General features: G+C 27.2%; 1 protein-coding gene across 1 annotated transcript; it reads right to left on the minus strand.

The window, feature by feature from the left end:
* Positions 1 to 3,323: 3,323 nt before the first annotated feature.
* Positions 3,324 to 4,503, minus strand: LOC111298642 (NAC domain-containing protein 104-like). Its single transcript, XM_022893366.2, has 3 exons — positions 4,106 to 4,503; positions 3,755 to 4,026; positions 3,324 to 3,609 (listed from the first exon to the last, which is right to left on the minus strand). Exons 1-3 carry the CDS (start codon positions 4,269 to 4,271, stop codon positions 3,454 to 3,456), a joined length of 594 nt encoding a protein of 197 aa, XP_022749101.1. The 5' UTR covers positions 4,272 to 4,503; the 3' UTR covers positions 3,324 to 3,453.
* Between the last annotated feature and the right edge of the window lie 16,258 nt (positions 4,504 to 20,761).

A 20,761-nucleotide genomic window follows, 5' to 3' on the forward strand; every position in this document is an offset into this window, starting at 1 on the left:
TATTTTAATAATTGAGAACTTCAATATTAATAAGAAAATAAATAAATATTAGTAAAAAAATATATAATTAGTTATTATTAAAAATTTAAAGAAGTAAATGATCGATTAAAGAAAGTTTACTTTAGCAATTAAGAACTTCAATGTTGCAAGGAAATAAATAAAAATTAGTAAATATTTTAATTTATTAAAAAATTTAATTAAGAATAAAATAGTTAATTTTATAGATTATAAAGGATATATATGTCATTCACTATTTATAGTTTTAAAATTCATCCTTATATATATGTTTAAAGAGAGATCCATTCACATCAGTGTAAAAATAAAAAATTTTATATTATTTTTTTATTCTTAGATTAAAATTAAATTCATAACTAATTTAGATCAAAATAATATATTTAATTTTCCCCATCGATTTTATTTTGATCTAGGAGTCAAAAAAGTGTAAAACTATTAATTTTATACTAGTGGAAGTGAATCTATATTCTATATATTTGGTACAAGTTTTAGGATTAATCTTGTTGGTTAATTTTGTGGTGGATCCCTACCCTAAATCTTAATTTTTTTAAAGATAATATGATTCGATAAGTCAATTTTTTTATGAAAAATATCATAGTTTAGATAAAAATAAAATTTTTTAATATTAAAATTTGAATATTAAAATTATTAAATATCACAAATTTGAATTGTTATGGTTTCTTATATTTATAGAAAGATAAGATTAGTAAAAGATCATGTTATGCATGTGTTTATATTTATATTTAGTTGAAATATGTGATTAAAAATAACGTGATGGTGAAATTACTCATTGTGATTATAAAATTAAAATTAGTGATAAAAAATATATTTGAATGCGATGAAAATGAGATGAAATGTAATAAAATAATTATAATTAAAAATATTATATTAAAATTTATATATAATTATTGAATAATTATCTATTTTGATTAACTTATAATAACACACTATCAATTTAAAAAACCTTTAAATTAAAAAATCAAAAAGTAAAACAACAAAATAATAAATAAAAAAGAGTTAACAAAAATAAATAATTTAAAAATATTTAAAATAAAAAACTTAAAAAATAAAAAAACTTTAACAGTATTAATTTATTTATCACTCAAATAATTACAAAAATAAAACAAAGTACGCTAGGTGATTGGAAGATTTCCACTAGACCGTGTGGTTCAGTCAAACTTTTGGTATCAATACTGTCGAAATGCTCTCAAGCGCATTGGAGTATGATATCCAAATGAACATCCAATCAACTTTTTTGGTTCTAAAAGCACCTCAGCGTAGGTTGAGTTCAATCCAAATGAGCCCTTAATTTACGAGTGGAGTGGAGATTGATAGGGTGTATGTACAGGGATGGCAACGGGTCGGGTCGGGGCGGGTTTTTGCTCGCCTCGAACCCGACCCGATTTTAAATATACAATACCCGTACCCGTACCCGACCCGAAAATTTTTTTATTTTTAATACCCGAACCCGATCCGACCCGACAGTGTATAAAATCAAATCCGACCCGACCCGACCCCGAAATTTTTTTGACTCTACCCGACCCGACCCGACCCGATACTCGATTTTCAAAAAAAAAAAACCGACCCTAAGGGGTCGGGTCGGGTCGAAACCCGACGGGTTCGGGTGATTTTGCCCACCCTATGTATGTATTAACTCGAGTGTGAATCGAAAGCGTGCGATTGCTTGCATCATATCTGACAGAATGCTTCTCTGTGCAGCCACCCGTGCAAAAAATTGTTCCTTAGCGCGATGTGACACAAGTCACGGGACATCTACCAAATCCGTCAAAAGGAAAAAGCCAAAAAAAAAAAAAAAGGGACGAAATTCCACCAAAATCCTTTTCTTTAAAGCATAATACAATACAAATTTATTAGTTTAAAATAGATAATATACCTCAAAATTTTCAATTTCACATAATAAATAAATCCTTCCATTACTCATTTATTAATTATTCTGTTAAAAACCTCATTTAAAAATTATTTTATTCATGAAAAATCAATATCTTTAAATATTTACATAAAATAATATTTTATAATAATAATTTTTTTCTCAAATCTATTAATAATAGAAAAAAATTTAGATGTAACATATAAAAATAAAACTTATAATTATAAATATGCTAATATGTAAATAAATATATAACAAAATAAATATATAACAAAATAAATATATTCAACATGTAATATTATTTTGGCTTGTAACAATTAAAAAAAAGAAACATGAAAGATATAATATGATAAAAAGATTTTGTTAAAAAAATCATAATTAAATATTTGTTAATTGGATTTTATTTATTATAATACTCATATATATGTTAAATTTATATTTTACATGTTTGTGAAAATATAATGATGATAAACTTATTCATTTTAAATTAAAATTTATTTATAATTAATAAATAAGCTCATGTTAAAGATTTTAATTTTTTTTATCCAAAAAGGGTTGTAATGTTTAAATACAAATTATTTTTGTTATTATATATCTAATAAATATATAGAATAAAAAATAATAATATTTAAATATAATAAATTTAGATTTGAGGGGTAATTTTGCAATTACTTAAATTCTGTTAATAGAGATAAAACATTTTGGGGTGGGTTGTTCATTTTTAAAACTAATAAATTTGTGTTAAATTATAATTAAAATTGAACCACCTTGATAGAATTTACCTTAAAAAAAAGCTACAAACAAGAGGAAGAGGGCGTTGGGAAAATATTGCCCAGAGTAAATGTCAAGAATGATCTTCTAATTATAATAATATGTTTAATATATTACTTAAATTTTAAAAATTTTAACGTAATACTTGAAATATGAATATAATAATTAATATAATACTCAAAAAATTATTTATTTATTATGTATTATCATTTTAAATTAATTATATTAAAGGTAAATATTAATTTAATAAATATATAATTCAAATATTATATTAAATATTTTTAAATTTTAAATATTATATTTAATATTTTATTATAATTTAAGAATAATACATCGCGGGACATGGGCTCAGAAGCCTTACAATGCTGTTTGGGCTCCACGTCTCCCTACAATCCGTGCACGGGGCAGTCTCACCAAAAGGGTGGCCAAGCAATACTCAAAATATGTACTATATAACTGTGTCAAAGTGCGCACGCATTAGTAATTTACCTCAAATCGCGACACATGTAAAAGTAAAATGCCCTGCAGATTTTGCAGCACAATTTGTGGCTGTCCTTGCGGAATGTTTGGTCCACTAACCCAGACAAAGTGGCTATAATTTGGAAATGTAAGCGGGGAATTTTCCATGCTTTTCTTTTGGTACTAAGAGTAAAATCCAGAAATATATATATATATATATATCAAAGTACTCTATATGTGTCTATAGAGTACTCGCTACAATAATTCCATTTCCTTAGAAAACATAAAATGTCATTTTATATTAATGGAACCCAAAGATCTCAAATACTTCCTCCCAGCTGGTTGTTTGGCAAGCTTATTTCATCTAGGTCATCCAAGGACAGAAAGACTTCATCCAAGCACGACAGTTCTGTTCCATTGTCATCGTCATCACAATTTCTTTCATAAACTCGACAGACAACCCATTTGCTATAATCCTAACATCACCAAAAAAACAAACAATCCAAAACATGTCAATAATGAAAAAGAAAACAAATCTAGAGGAGAACAAGAACGAGTAGGCAAAGTCAGTAATGGGGTAATACCCAAAAAAAGTCAGTAATACGGCAAAGGGATACTAACTATTTTGGAACGCCCTCTACGTTTGGATGACCTACTGCTGCTAGAATCACAATCGGAAAGATGATATTCTTGCATTACCCAATTGGTTTTGATACCAGTCGGAGCTTCTCCAATGCAGAAAACGAAATATTTTTTCATGCCAACTTTCTTGCTAGTGCTATTAACGACAGGTTCATCTACTCCCATTGGTTTCCAGTACCCATTGCTTGTATTCCTGTTTTGCGTCCTTCTGCTGAAGAAGTACCACTGGTTGCCCTCACCCAAAGCTTTACCTATCAACATCGTTCAAGTGAATTTCAACCATATAGCTTTAATAGAAAAACAAAAGGAACTAATAAGTTTAATATATACCATCAAGTTCCCAGGGATCATAGGGATACAGGTCAAGATCAGGGATGACATCAGGGTGGCAAGGCAAGAGGGCGGCCTTACGTTGGAGGAAATGAACGACAAGCTCTTCATCAGTGGGATAAAATCTGAATCCTGGAGGCAGATTAACATTGCTATTATCTCCCATCTCTCTCAAATCTTGATATGTATCCAATATGACAGTGCATAAAAATAGGAAGAAGAAGGACTTGCAATGGGTGATATTTATAGCGTGGGTGAGGAATAAGAAAAGATAGAGATTGGAAAAACAAAATTAAATAAAGAAGAAAAGAGAGTGACGTGAAAAAGAAGGTGGGCTTTATCAAATATCACGAGCAAGGAAGTTGATAATTTGGGTGCTCTCAACTCCAAACTTCCCCAAGGCGGTGGGTAACGGAACGGTTTGCGTACTCCCAAATAACGGTACCTGCAGTTATCACGAAAAAACTTTATATAAGAAGTTTATAAATTTTTTAAAAAAATTAATTTAATAAAAGTTTGAATAAAAATTTAAATTAATAAATTAATAAAATATAAAAATATTATTAAAAATATTATTTATAATTTAAATTTAATCAATTTTAATTTAAAGATAAAAAATTTATTAATATTTTTTATTAAAAATATTTATTTAAAAAATATATCAAATTTTATTAAATTTTTTTAAAAATTTTATACACTCAATCTATATAAAAAAATTTTTTAATTTTATTTTTTAATTAATTATTTTTTAAAAAAATTATAAATTTTACTTAAAAAATTCTATCTAAATCTTTTTCTGCTTTTAGCAATAGAGAATTGGAAAAAGAGAGAGATTGAGTTCTGTGACGACATGATGTCATGTGTGGCTGATTTAGCTTCTCCATGGAAAAAAAAAAGTTTATATTTAATGTTACAATGTATAGGTTTCGTATATGTTAATGAATAATATAATATGTTGTCATATCATCATTAAGTAAATTTAACAGTTTTAAAATCTTTATAGGTAAATATTCATAAATTTTAATTTAAAAATTATTGACTAAAATTTATAATAATAATTTTTCCCTTGGAAAAGTCAAAGAATATAAAAAAGAATTGTTGGAGCCGCCGTGGTTGAACAAGAACCCATAAAACCAAATTCTCATCTTGCAAAGTGGAATGGAAGGACGAAAAAAAACGGGTTAAAGGCCTCTGCTATTTGGGATATTGAAGCCTACAAAAATGGATTGAAGAGATTGTCTCAAGTTGTTGGATGGCGATTGAAAGGATATTTTTCATAGTTGCCAAACTATCAAATAATGGAATGATTTTCAAGGCTGTTTAATTGATGATCGTCAAGGAAAAATGCTACTTCTTGTTCTTTTTCATACTGCAACAAGCGATGATTGATGACTTGCTTGGGATCTGAAAATTAATGGAATCTTATTATTTTTAGTTTGGAGAAATTATCTTAGACGAAAATTTTAAGGACTTGAATCTGAAAATGCTTCAAGGTCGATATACAAGTTTTTTATTTGTTTTTATCAGGATTTTGTAAGCAAATTTGAATTTTTATAATTTGGATTATAAATTTTATATTAACTTCGTTAGAAAATAGAAATAAATTATATAAATCTGTGAATTAATTTTGCTTAGTTAAACAATCAAAATTTATAAATATATATAAGAATTTTTAAACTTTTAAATTTGTTTATTGATGATGTAACAACATATTATTTATTTACGGTATATGAAATTTATTCTCTATCAATATATTAAATATTAAAAAAATAATATTAAAATTAGTTTGTGAATAAAATTTTGTTTTTAACAATTTCATTTAATTTAAGAAAAATAAAAGAAATGATAGATGTGCGTGGGTCATCATCACAGTTGATGTTTATGTCATGCATCTGCTGTCGTACCCGTGGCGCACGTGAAAATGGGTTTGGTCGTGAACCATATGCAATAACCTCATGGACCCACAGCTTGGTTTTGGAGCGTGCCTATGTACCAATAACAATAGTTAGCATAATTATTTTATAATAATAAATTACACCATTGGCATGGCTTTTTGGGGGTGTTTTATTTTTATTTTTTCATATGCATCTTCCCTGGAAAACCACCGCAATCAGGCGTTTGAGGATTGAGATCTACAAAATAACCTAAATGTAAACAGCAATCAACCCATTCCTTAGGAACTGATATTCCATGGAGTCAGAAAAAAGAGATACCCTGTACTTTTTATATAAATAATAATTAATTAATCATTTGAAATAATATTACATGCATCAAAATATTGTATTCAAATGATGTGCTCAAATATTCGAGCGTATCAATTTTTTAGAAAAAATTATGGATTCAAAAATTTTATTTTAAAAATTTAAATAAAATTATTAAAATCTTTATAAATTATAGCAAAATTTTAAAAATTTATATTTTATATGCGATTATGAAATATATGTATTAGACTTTTTTTTTTCGATTTTTAAATCTTAGAAAAGAAAACAAGCTAAACTGTTGAGCAGAGAAATGTGGTACTTTGCTTTTCCATATGAAAAAGGATAAGTACTTATTATATGTTATCGATCAATCACCCACACTTGTGAAAAAGGATAATTCTAGCGGTTGAATCTGCTAATTATTTAAGTCAAATACTAGTAAAATTCTTTTTTGATGTATATACTTTATTTTTTTTCTACTAAATGATCACAAAAAAATTAAATTTTATTTAAATTATCATGCAAATGTTAAGTGCACGGAAGCACTTAATTTTTTTCATATGTAAATGCATGTGTCTTTCAATTTTATAAATTTGAATTTAATTTAGTTGATCTATTTAATAAATTTGAAATCAGAATAAACATTTGTATTTTTTTTTCATATTATGATTTTTTTATATAAAAAAAATCAAGTTTGAAATTTTATCAAGTAAAAAATAAGTATAATTAGATTATATATATATATATATATATATATATATATATAGCACTTGTATTTGGTAAATTCTAAGAGAACATGTGAAGTATATAAAAATGGGCAAAGGATACCATTTTGTGGGGATATAATGAGACAAGGAAGACGGAATTGAACTAAGACAAAGACCATAGCATAATCTTGGTCCTTTATAGGCCCTTTATAAGAAAGCAACGTGTGGGGTTAGAAACAAGACAAAAAAATTAATAATAATAATTAAAAAAATTATGAAAGAGGATATTGCTTTGTGTTGGACTGACTGGATCACTCCTAACCAATGCCGATGTCCTACCGCATACCACCAACATTTCTTATCAAAATCACAACTTAACCTTTCGGCTTTCACACCTTTGGCAGCACTTGCAACAGACCCTTTTTTGCTGCTAAAAAAAATTTTCCATGTCGTTGCTGTGCACCAAACTTATCATAATCAGGAAATTCTTTTTGGTTTTCATATTTTTTTTGTAGTGTAATCTCTCTTTTTTTTTTGGGGGGGGGGGGGGGGTTATAATGAAGGCTAAACAACCGTTTGTTTTGTCGATTATATTTGCTAAATGGGATTCAAAAGCTGGCTTTTTAGCTGACGAGGATGAATAAGATGTAGATGAGGTGATTATCGATGATTAAATTTAATTAATTGATGATATATATATATATATATATGAAGATGGTTTATATATGAATTAAAATCATTATTGAGAATGGTGACTTAAATTTTATAATAGATTTTTTTGAGATTTTTTTAAATAGATTAGATATTTACTTAATAAACAAGAAAATTTATAAAAGAAAAATTTTTAGAGAAAAGAGATTCTTTATAAATAAGTTTATATGCTTATAAATAGTGAGAGTTTTTACAAAATTAGGTACAAAAAAAATATAATAGTTGTAAAGTTTTATGGGATAAACATTTTATAGGATTAAAGAAGATTGAGAAAGTTTTTATAGATGTTTATGTTTGAATAGACTAGAGGAGAACGAGAGAATTTACATGAGTATGGTAAACCATAAGGATATGTGCTTGTTTAAGTTAACAGTACCTCATAGGACCAGAAAAGACTGAAAGAGTTCGTGAGTATTAATTTTAAGTAAGATTGATTTGTTTATGTGTACGTAATTCTCTACAATTGATTGACTTTTTTCTCATTTATGGGCATAGATCACTTGCGCAAAATCACATTAAATTATTGTCTCTTTTGTGTTTGATTGATTGTTTGATTATAGTTTCGTTGGCTTGAATATTTAATTAATTGGGGACTTTTTATGTAACTAGAACCAGAGCTACAACTAGTATCAAAGCTAGGTTATTTGATTTGTGACTTGTGTTGAATAATGGAAGTCAATACAATTAGAATAATTAATTTGAATGGTTCAAATTATCAAGTGTGCAAAGGGAAGATGGAAGACTTGTTTTATACTAAAGATTATTATTTAACTATGTTTGCCATTGAAAAGCCTGAAAATAAAACAAATGTATATTAGAATTTATTTCATCAGACAAGTATGTAATTATATTAGACAGTGAGTAAATGATAATATTTTGAATCATGTTAGTGAAAATACACATGTATACACTTTGTGGAGTAAGCTTAAGGAGTTGTATGCCCAAAAAACTAGGAATAATAAATTATTTTTAATTACATAGTTGATAAGTTTGAAATATCAAGATGGAACTCTAATAACAGATCACTTAAATATATATCAAGGTATTATTAATCAATTAGCTGGCATGAATCTCAAGTTTGAAAATGAGATATAGGGCTTATGACTTTTTGGTACATTGTCAAACTCGCGGTAGACATTTAGAATGATGTTATTTAACTCAGTCCAAAATAGTGAATCATTATAGATTGACTAAGAATGGTGTTTTGAATTAAAAGAATAAAAAAAAGTCACGAGATTTCTCTTCGCATTCAGAGGCCTTTATTATAAAAAAAAAAAAAGATTGAGGAATAAAAGCAAAGATTTGAAGAACAGAGACAAAAGCAATAGTAAGTCCAACAGATTCACCAATGTTAAATGTCATTATTGTGGTCTAAAAAGGCATAAAAGAAAACATTGATGAAAGTTTAAATGAGACAACAAGACAAGGAAAAAAAATATATTGATGGTAATGTTATCGATAAAGTTGTTATTATCACATATGACTTTTTTTATTTTATGTGATGATTATGATGTTGTCAATCTTGCATGCCATGAGACTAATTTGGTAACTGATAATGTTGCCACAATTCATGCTACATCTTAGAAAAATTACTCTGCATCTTACATACCTGGTGAATTCGGGAGTGTTACAATGAGTAATGATAACTTAGCTAGAGCCATTAGTGTAGGGGATGTGTTTTTGAAGACCAATAATGGTACAACATTGGTCTTGAAAAATGTTAAACATATTTTCAATATTCGCATGAATTTTATTTTTGTAAAGAAGCTTAATGATGAAAGGTTTTGCAACACCTTTTGTGACGGTCTGTGGAAGCTTAGTAAAGGTTTTATTATTGTAGCTAGGGGTAAGAAACTTTCCTCATTGTATTTGATGCAAGCAAAGGTATCCAATTCCATTATCAATGTAGTAGATAATAATGATATAATTGAGCTTTGACATAAGTAACTTAGTCAAATAAATGAAAAGGGTTTAAAAGTTTTAACCAAGAAAAATCTTTTTTCTGGAGTGAAAAATGTATCCTTGACAAAGTGTACTTATTGTTTAGTACGAAAACAAACCAAAGTTGCATTGAAGATATCTCTTCCATCACGAAAGTCAAGTATACTTGATTTAATTTACCTTGGTAAAAATTCTACTTTTCATTCAAGATCAAAGCACATTGATGTGAGGTACTATTGATAAATAGATGATTTCAATAATAACTTGTTTGAACTTAAAAAGATTCATACCAATCTCAATGGCTTTGATATGTTAACAAAGACACTACCAAGAGAAAAACTTGAAGTTTGTCATTCGATCATCGGATGGTATTTCCTTTTATATAGTAAAAAAAAGAGATAATTTGATTTTTCAGTACATAACATATTTGATTTAAATATTGTTTGAGATTGTTTTATCCCATCAATAATAAAATATTAAAATTTTAATTACAATAATTATGGTTTAAATCTTAATGCCTTGAGTGTTAGAAAATTTTAAGAAAATAGAAATAATAAAAAAGAAGAACTATGACTTTGATGCGTGAAGAATACTATTTTAAGGGCAATTATGCCTATAGGATAATTGATCAGGTAAAAAGATCTATTTATAATAAACAAATAGTCACAAAATAAGTCAATTCAAAAAGTTATGAAATTTTGTTTAGTCATATTTTTTTTGTTTAAATAAACTTATTTAAATAGTCATGTTTTTCTATTCAAATATACTTATTCAAAGCATTATGTTTTCCTTTATTCAAACATGTTTATTCAAAATAAAAATAATATATTATGAATATTTCAAAAAAAAAAAAAGATTTAAATAAAAAATAAATCTATTTACTAAACAAGCCCAAATGCCCCAAGTGCCTATCTTTGACTTTTAAAATTATCTAGCCTACTAGGAAAACTCCTAAAAAGCCCAAATGATTTAGCACACTCTATCACTTAGCTCAATTACTTAAATGACATAATTAATCTCTTTTAAACTACATACAAATGATCTTTTTATTCAATGTGAAATGTACCACATTCTAAACTACCAATAATCCCCCTTTAGGTTGGAATGTTGGTGCTTAATTTTTAACTTTTGACACAAATAAATATTATGAATACAAGAAGGTATTTGTCGATTTAAACTTTCAATTAGTGTATATACCTTAGAATTCTAACGAAGTTAATGGTGTTCATAGATTAAACCTCAATTCCTAGTATTAAAAATGAACATATAACACACATAATACTTATTTAATATTTTATCAGAGGTTTATAATTGCTTTAGCACTATTACGATCATGTGCTTATCCTTATTAATAAACATTTACAAGAAAGTTTTCAATTTTCTTGTTGAAGCGGCAACACTTCTATATTTATATAAGTGAAATTTCTTATTTAAGTCTAAATTGTTATAGACATTTAATTATAAACTCCATTAAGAGTTCAATCTTATCCTTTATTTACATAATGGTTCTAGTATTCCAAATATTTATAATGGGTTGACTAGTGTTTATAGACACATAACAATAATTTGTTGTTACCTATTAAACTTTGCAATTAATGGTTACTAATTCAAAGTTAGGTTCCTATTATTAGGGTTTAAAAGGAATTTTAAACCTATTCCACTTGTGGTGCTTCTTACCAAATTTCTAGGTAACACCTTAGTAAAAGGATATGCTAAGTTGTTAGCAAATTTAACATATACTATGGTAATTACCCTATTTTTTTTATCAGTTCTCTAATATAATCATGTCTCAAACTAATATGTCTGGATTTGCCATTATGAATTTTACTATAAGCTCTAGACTTAGTAAGTTCACTATCACAGTATAAGGAAATGGTTTAATTGGTTGTCACCATAACTCTATATCCATTAATAAATTTTTTAACCATTTTGCTTTTTTGCTTGTTGCAGCTAAAGCTATAAATTCAGATTTCATAGTTGAATGTGATATGTAAATTTGTTTCTTGGATGCTCAACTAATTGCCCACCTCCAAGAGTAAACATCCAACTTGAAGTGGATTTATTATCATTTATACTGATGATCCAACTTGCATCTAAATATCCTTCCAAAACAGTTGGATATTCGAAATAAAATAAGCCAAAATCTATTTTTTTTAAGATAACATATAGTTCCTCCTATGGCTTTCCAATGACTTATACTAAGCTTACTTATATATCTTGATAACCTATAATCTAGCCTAGTATAATGCATAGCATACATAATGCTTCCAATAGCATGAACATATTCAAGTTGTGCAATTACATGATGATTTTTTGTTAATTTTATATTTGTATCATATGAAGTGTTAGCTTTTTTTATATTAAGATACTTAAACTTATTAAGCAGTTTCTCAATATAATGACTTTAATTAAGTATGAAGCCTTGTTATGTCTCTTAACTTTAATTCCCAAAATAGTATCAACTTCATTTAAATCTTTCATTTTGAAATTAGAAATTAGATATCTTTTAGTTTCATTTATGCCAATCATACTATTAATAAAAATTAGCATGTCATTTACATAGACACATATTATAACTCCATTTTGTTTTTTGTAAATTTTGAATAATGCACTTATTCACTCCATTATGTTTAAAACCATTGGCTAATATGGTTGAATCAAACTTTTCATGCCATTGTTTTGGAGCTTGCTTTAGCCTATAAAGTGACTTAATTAATTTACTAACTTTATGTTCATTACCTAGAAGAATAAAACCTTGTGGTTGATCTATGTATACTTCTTCTTTTAAGTCATCATTTAAAAAGGTCATCTTAACATCCATTTGATGCACATGTAATTTATAAATACAAACCAAAGCTATAAGAGTTCTAATGTATATTATTCTAGTTATTGGAGCATATGTATCAAAATAATATGCCTTTTTTTTGTTTAAAATCTTTGGTAAGTAATCTCGCTTTAAAGGTTTGTACAGAACCATTTGTATTATATTTTTTTTTAAACATCTATTTACATCTTATAAGTTTAAAACTTAGAGGTAAATCTACCAAAACCTATGTATTATTTAGATAATTGAGCTCATTTTATCATTAATAACCTCTTTCCATAAAGCAATATTTCTTGAAGTTATAACTTCATTAAATGTTTTAGGGTATTCTTCTACATTTAATAGAATTGGTGTTTTATTAAGCATTTTGATTCTATTTCCTTAATAGATTCAAAATGCAAAAGATTCTCTTTTCTAGTTCTTTAGCTCATTCTAAGTTCAACAGAATCATTATTATTTTTTTTTATTTCCAGTTATAAGAATCATTTCAATTTGTTTCTCTATATCAATTTTAGTATCACATATAAACTTACTTTTAAAAAATTCTACATGAACAGATTCAACAATAACATTAATATTTAAATCAAAAAGTCTATATACTTTTGAATTCTGTGTATAACTAACAAAAATGCTTGTAATACCTCTAGGTCTTAATTTTGATTTATGAGGATTTGGTATTTTATAAAAAGAAATGCATCCCCACATTTTAAAATAATCCAAATTTGATTTTCTACCATGATTTCAAAGTTCATATGGTGTCTTCAAGAATTTCTTTGAAAGAATTCTATTATATATATGGCATGTTGTTAAAAGTGCTTATCCTTAAAGATTTAAAGGTAATTTAGCATTTAACAACATGCTATTTACCATATCAATTAAGGTTATATTTTTCTTTCAGCTAAACCATTTTGTTGAGGTGTATAAGAGGCTATCTTTTGATGAATAATTCCATTAACTTCATAAAAAAGAGAAAATAAATCTGAAAAATATTCGCCACCCCTATTAGTTTGAAGAATTTTGATTTTCTTTTCCTTTTAATTTTCAACAACTGATTTATATTCTTCAAATTTATTAAAAGCTTTATCATTTGTTCTTATTAGATACACAAAAATATAACGAGAACTATTATCTATAAATGTTATCACTATTTAACTCAAAAATATCGTAAGTTACAAGTTCTAATAATTATGTGTTTCTTTCAACTTTAGGAAAAGGTTTTTTAATCATTTTTGCTTTGACACAGATTTCACATTTAATGTTATGATTTTTCTGGTATGTTATATAACCATGCCTAGACATATGAGTCATTTATTGATAATTTAAATGTCCTAATCTAGCATGCCATAAAGAAAAAGAATGTTCAATAATATAAGTTGAAACATTATTTATTTCATTAATACTTAGTTTAAACATATCATCATTGGAATATCCTTTTCTAATGAATACACCATTTTTTGACACTATAACTTTATTAGACTTTAGTACAATCTTAAAGCCTTTCTTACATAATAGATTTGCAAATACAAGATTTTTTCTAATCTTAAGAACATGAAAAACATTAAGAAAAGTTAGTTTATGTCCTTAAGGTGAATTTTAATTTAGCCGTTCCTTTTCCAATCACTTTGGCTTGAACATAATTTCTTATAAGGATGTTTTTTGATCTCTTACATTCTTTGTAAGTCTTGGACTGCTCTTTATTATGGCAAACATTAATTGTTACACCAAAATCTAAACACTAATTAGATTATTTATTTGTATTAGCATATGAACTTTGGCGATCATTCCAATCTGCATAGTGATTACCATTGCAACAAGTTCATTGATTTTTGGCTCAACCAGATTTATAGTTTTAAAAACTATAACCAATCTTAATTCTAGCATTTTTAAATTTGCAATCTTTAAAAAATGTCCTTTCATTCCATAATTGAAACACATTTTATTCTTATTAAATTTGAATTTCTTGAATCCATTCTTTTTTACTTTAAAATTGTTTTAAGGTTTTCCAAAAGACTTGTGAGTTTTTTCAAAATTTTGTTCGCTCACATAGTTCACATTAGAACCTCTAAAGAAGAGTACATCTCTTGCATGATTTTTTGTTTCAATCTATATAAGTTTGAAAATTTTCAAAAGTGAAAGTATCTGTTGAATGCAGAACCTTTTTCCTATATCTATTCCAAGAAGGAGAAAGTTTTGACAAAATAGTTCCAACTTGAAATGAATCAAAAACCTTAATTTCTAATTCGCTTAACTTAAAAGTCATAATTTGTAACTCATACACTTGGTCTATGATTGGTTTATCATCAGTTATGAAAGATTTAAAGTATTTCAAAGCCAAAAATTTATCGGTACCTTTCTTTTCATTCATGTATTGGTGTTCAAGAACAGTCCAAATTTCTTTTAGTGTTTTCATATTTCTGTATAGGTCATATAGATGATCAAATAGTGAATTCAAAATATAACCTCTACAGACTAGTTCATCTTTTCATGTTTGCTTTTGATTGTCTTTTCAACATCAGAATCTTTAGGAGTTATTTTTGGAATTGGTTCCAAATTTGGATCAAGTACATAAAACATATTCAATGCAATCAATAGAAAAACCATTTTGTCCTTCCACCTAGTGTAATTCGATCCATTGAAACAATCAAGTTTAATTACATCTTGATTTTGAAAATGAACCTTCATGCTTGATTCCAAATCCATAGCAGTAGAGACAATAGTAGATGTACTATCTATCCATAATTGCCTTTAAATTGTTAGAAAATTTTAAGAAAATAAAAATAATAAAAAAGAAAAAATATGGCCTTAAGGCATGAAGAATACTATCTTAAAGGCAATTATACCTATAGGATATAATAAAGCCTTAAAAAACTCTCCAAATCAAGAGTAATAAAATTGGTCGAGCAAAAAGATCTATTTATAATAAATAAACAATTACAAAATAAGCCAATTCAAAAAATTATATCATTCTGTATAGTTATATTTTTTTATTTAAATAAATTTATTTAAACAATCATATTTTCCTATTCAAATATGATTATTCAGACCATCATATTTTTCTTTGTTCAAATATATTTATTCATAATAAAAATAATATTTTATTAATATTTTAAAATAAAAATAAATAAATAAATAATTTAAATAAAAAATAAATATATTTACTAAACAAGCACAAGTACCCCAAATGTCTATCTTTAACTTTTAAAATTATCTAACCTACTAATAAAACTCTAAATAAGCCTAAATGACTTAACCTACTCCAACATTTAGCTCAATTACTTAAATAATATAAGTAATTTCTTTTAAACTATATACAAATAATATTTTTATTCAATGTGGGATATACCACATTTTAAACTACCAACATCAAGTACAAAAAAAAAAATGATGGGTCTAGATTAAAGAAAAGACAACATCATATTGACTTGAATAACCCTAACTAACTAGTGACAGATCCAAGATTTCAAGTTAGGGGGAGCCAAACTAAATAACAATTGTAATTTAAAAATTTTCACTTAACATATAATATATTATTATTTATCAAAAGTTACAAAAATTTTAAGTAAAATATAACATTCTATAATGTAACCATAAATAAGATATATATAAAAAAATTCAAATATTAAAATTAAAAAATAACTATTTAAAATAGAAGAAACTCAAATAATTTTATTTAAAATTGTGCACATCAATCTTTCATAAAAAGAATATTAGACTAAAAAATTTTAGTAAATTTTCTCTCAATGTAGTTAACAAGATTAAGATTTTCTCTCAATAAATATTGATAATTTTCTTAGGTTTAAAATTACAAAAAAAAGTTACAATATACTGGCTTCAAAATTAGAAGACAAAGATGCAATAATTTTATCATGAAAGAAGTTCTAAACACCTTTTATATCGTCATTGTAATTGGCTCTCTAAAAAGACTGCAAAGCACCTTTTTTTGCAATAATTATTGCGACTTGGCACCGGATAACTAAATAAATAAATTGATCAACAAATTAGAGTATAACTAAACAAATCTAATATAAACTTAAAATAAATTCTTATATAATAAAATTTGAATCTAAAATCTTAAGACTCTAAACATTTATATCACAAAAAAATATTTTTTTTAATTTTTTTTAGGGGAACTATATTTTATTTTTAAAAGAACATTTATAAATTATATATTATATATTAGATGGCTTTAAAAATTTTAGGACGAGGGGGGGGGGGGGGGGGGGGGGTGGCATGACCCCGTTCAATGTGGTTCCGCCACTGAACCTAAAAAGCAACTGGTTGGATAAAAATTTGGGGGGCCATAAAAGTCGAAGCCCACTTACAATTATAATCAAATCAAGTTACCTACCTATATATGTGCAATTTATTAAATCTTTTACCCTCTTGGCTTTTGTTGTTGAATAATCAACCATTTTTTCTATTGGTCATTCTGATAGAAAACGACAAACTGTATATTCAGGAACTCCCTTTAGAAAATATTCATAGTTATCATCAACTATATAGTTAATAACTTAATATATAATAACTTGATAATTTTTATCATTTTCAATTTGACATTTTGAAAAATAACATCTATTACAAGCTTTTAATTATTAGCACGGAATTGGATAATTATATTGGATGATTAGGTAGTGTTAAATTAGATTCATAACATACCAAAATTTCATTTGATGAGCCTATAAATTATTCCTTCCATTACATTCTGGGAATCCCATTATCCTTTTACATTTATTGATGTAAGAATTATTAGACTGCGTGCCTTAATAAAAATGATAGACTTATTTATAAGTGTAGTCCGACCCTTAAGTATTAGGTACGTGTGATCTTTCTCTCACAACAACACTCAGCAAGAAAATTAAAAATTAAAAAATAAAAAATAAAAATCTAAACCCAGAGTAGAAGAATGCTTCGTGTCTAATGCAAGTAACGATTTTTAAGAAGCGTAGGGATATGTTTGATGCGGCTTCAAGTTTTTGGAGGAAAGCAATTATTGTTTTAAACCCTAATGGGTATGTGGGTCACCTTTTTGAGGCAAATATATAACAATGACATTTTGCTATTACCCTTCATGACTGAAAAACATAGATATTGAAATGAAAACAAAAGATAAAGGGTTTAATAGCCATATTAGATTTTTGGAAGTGGCTTGCTTTTTGGGTAAAGATGCAGTGGATTGATGATTGCACATTTATGTCATCCATCTCTCTTTCACCCACTTAAAAAGTTGGGCTCAGGGGTGTGGGAGTGCGAAGGCTATGCTTTGACTGACTGGAGGAGGCGAATGAGAAGAAGCCAAGGCGTATGCATCAATGAAAGTTAGGCAATTAGCTTTATCATTTGCACTTCTACTTTTTGGTGCGTCAAAATTTGGACACTTTTTTACCCAAATTACATGGCTGAAAAGAATTGGCTATGCATCAATGAAAGATTAGGCAATTAGGCGCAAAAGTTCATCAACTTTTATAATATTTAAGTACAATAATAGAACTGAAAATCAGATAATTCAAAGAGGGAAGGAACTAAAGATTGAAAAGAAGTTGAGATGACATGAAAACATCAGGTGGCTGGCTGCTAAATGCTATATATTGAGATGTCACATCTGCATTCGTATATATAGCGGGCACGAATGCATGATTAGCATCTGCATTTTTATTACTCACAAAGCTTTTTTGTTTTCTTATTGTAGATTGATTGATTATATATGTTGTTTCAGCGTGATTCATGAAAGCAATTAAAGGGAAAAAAAAGGGGAAATGACCATCAAGAATAATGGATATTGAGAGATCTAACTATCTCTCTTAATTAGTATTAATGTGAGTGGAAATGATTTTTTTTTATAATATGATCAATGAATTTTCAAATTTTATTGGGTAGAAGAATCTTAATAGTATAATTTTTGTATTGACATGATATATTAATATGTTTTTTGTATAAAAGCATCATAGTTTGTGAATAAAACAAGTGTAAGTTTTAGAATTTAAATTTTAAATTTATTATTATTTTTTTAAAAATATTATATAAATCGGTTGATTTCAAGAAAACATATGATATTCTAATAAGTGCTTTGGTGGTTTTTAATGAAGAAAGGAGTTTCTTTAAAGTATATAAACATAGCTAAAGATATGTATAAAGGAGTTGTAATAAATATTAGAATGTTTAAGGGTTTGATTGATAGCTTTTTCATTACCACAAAATTACATTTAGACATAACATTAAATTCATTTTTTTTATATTAGTTATAGGTGAATTCACTGGACATATCCAAGATAAAGTGTCATGGTATATGTTATTTACCGATGATATAATCTTAGTTACTAAAACTAGTGATGATCTTAATGTGAAATTAGAATTATGGATACATATGCTAGAGTCTTTAGATTGAATAGATCTAAAACTGAATATATGAAATATAAGTTTAGTAGTAATAGGGCAACGAGTGCTAATATGATTAAGTTTGATAGTGAGGTAGTAACAAATAGTAGTTATTTTCGATATTTGGGATCAATTTTCAAAGTGATGCTAAAAAAAAAAAAGACATAAATCATAGGATTCAAATAAGATGGTGAGATAGCAAAGTGTATCAAGTGTATTTTATGATTTCAACATGCTTTTAAAGTTAAAGGTAAAGTTGTAAATAACTGTAAAGCCTACATTGTTATACTATCATAACATTTAGGTTTGGAGAACTTATTTATTAGACACAAAAACTTTAGAGTCACCATAAATATTTTTTTATTTAGATGTGATTAGTCACTATAAAAAAAATATGTTTTAATCTACTTCAACAGAATTAAGGTTCAAAAGTCAATTACAGGCAAAAAAGATTTTTGCATCCCATTACGCTCAAAATTGATACCAAATTAATTATATTTTATCTTACCTAAGTCTTAATTAAAGATAGTGTTATCATGCCAATCAATTCATTTCCAATCCTTTTTATTTATTTACACCACATTACCATACAAAAATTCTATAAAAAATATCAAGTAGTCATACAATCATGCAATAATTAAAACATATAGGTATCAAGCAAATATATTATAAATCGATGATGCAAAAAATGCAAATATCATACAATAAAAATCATGCAATAAACCATAAAAACATCAATCAATAAATCATGTAAATGACATGAAAATAAATCAATAATCATGCAAACATATAAGTAATAATGCAATTAATAAGTAACTGTGCAATTAACATTAATAATCATACAAGTATATAAACTATCATGCAAATATATAAATAATCATACAAATAGAAAATAATCATGAAAATATATAATCCTGCAATAAATAAAAATATCATACATAAATACTATAAATAAACATGAAAAAAAAATACAAAAATCAAACATTAAATTAAAATTTAGGAGAATAATAAAAAAAAACAATAAACAAAAATAAAAATAGAAACCTGCAGGTAAAGGGTCAAGCTTGAATGTCACGCAGGTCAGGTGGGTTTCAAGAGGCAATTCCTTTAGTGCAAAAACGGCACCGTTTTGATTTTATCCCGAAAATCAGCTTCTTTCTTCTCCACTTTGTTCTTTGGCTTCTCTCTCTGCTCAATCTTTCTCTACCCTCTCCCCTGAGCTCTTTCAGACCCAAGAACAATGATCTTTCCCATAAGCTGGCGATATTCCACCACCGCTGTTGTCCGTCTCCTGTCACTGCCACTCCCCGCCATCAGACTTCTTCCAAGAACTGCCACCGCCTTACCCGGAACCACTACTGTTCACTTGAGCCTGTGCCAGAAACCCAAAACCTTCATTTGATTTCTGCCCTATCTTCTTCACTGAAATGTCGAAGCCAAAAAATCAACCCAGAAACATCACAGACCACTGCCCCTCTGCCGTGCGCCGCCGTCAGTGGTTTCCAGCTACTCTCTCTTCTTCTCTTTCCACTATTCACACCAACGGTGCTGTTTCTCTCTTTCCCTTCTCTGCCCGAAAGAATAGTCACCGCCTCAAAAAGCTTCTTTTGATTGTTTATTAATTGAAACCTTCGACTATGATTGCTTAATCCGCTGTGGCTTTGCTAAATTCGAGTTGACTGGAAATTGTGGGGCTGGCCAATTGCTTGCCTCTATTTGGTTTACTGAGGCTTTCGGCCTCGTTTGAAGTTCTGGGTTAATCGGATTTTGGGTAGCTTCTGATTTTGTCGTGTGCATTGCCTCTATGATTGCAATTTGATGATGCTTTGTGCTTGATGCTTGACGATGAATTTCTTGCCGATTGCTTCTTCTTGCCGTGATTTGTAGAAAATTGGATTCT

The sequence above is a fragment of the Durio zibethinus genome, chromosome 16 (genome assembly GCF_047325235.1).
Source record: "Durio zibethinus cultivar Kanyao isolate XHJ-2024 chromosome 16, ASM4732523v1, whole genome shotgun sequence".
In the NCBI taxonomy this organism is placed as follows: Eukaryota; Viridiplantae; Streptophyta; class Magnoliopsida; order Malvales; family Malvaceae; genus Durio; species Durio zibethinus.

Bases quoted from the DNA above. Each gene is read 5' to 3' on its own strand.
- LOC111298642 (XM_022893366.2), bottom strand. From the start codon at position 4,271: ATGGGAGATAATAGCAATGTTAATCTGCCTCCAGGATTCAGATTTTAT. The intron at 4,027-4,105 runs GTATATATTAAA...CGATGTTGATAG, and splicing joins TGATCCCTGGGAACTTGATG to GTAAAGCTTTGGGTGAGGGC. The intron at 3,610-3,754 runs GTTAGTATCCCT...TGGTGATGTTAG, and splicing joins GTAGAGGGCGTTCCAAAATA to GATTATAGCAAATGGGTTGT.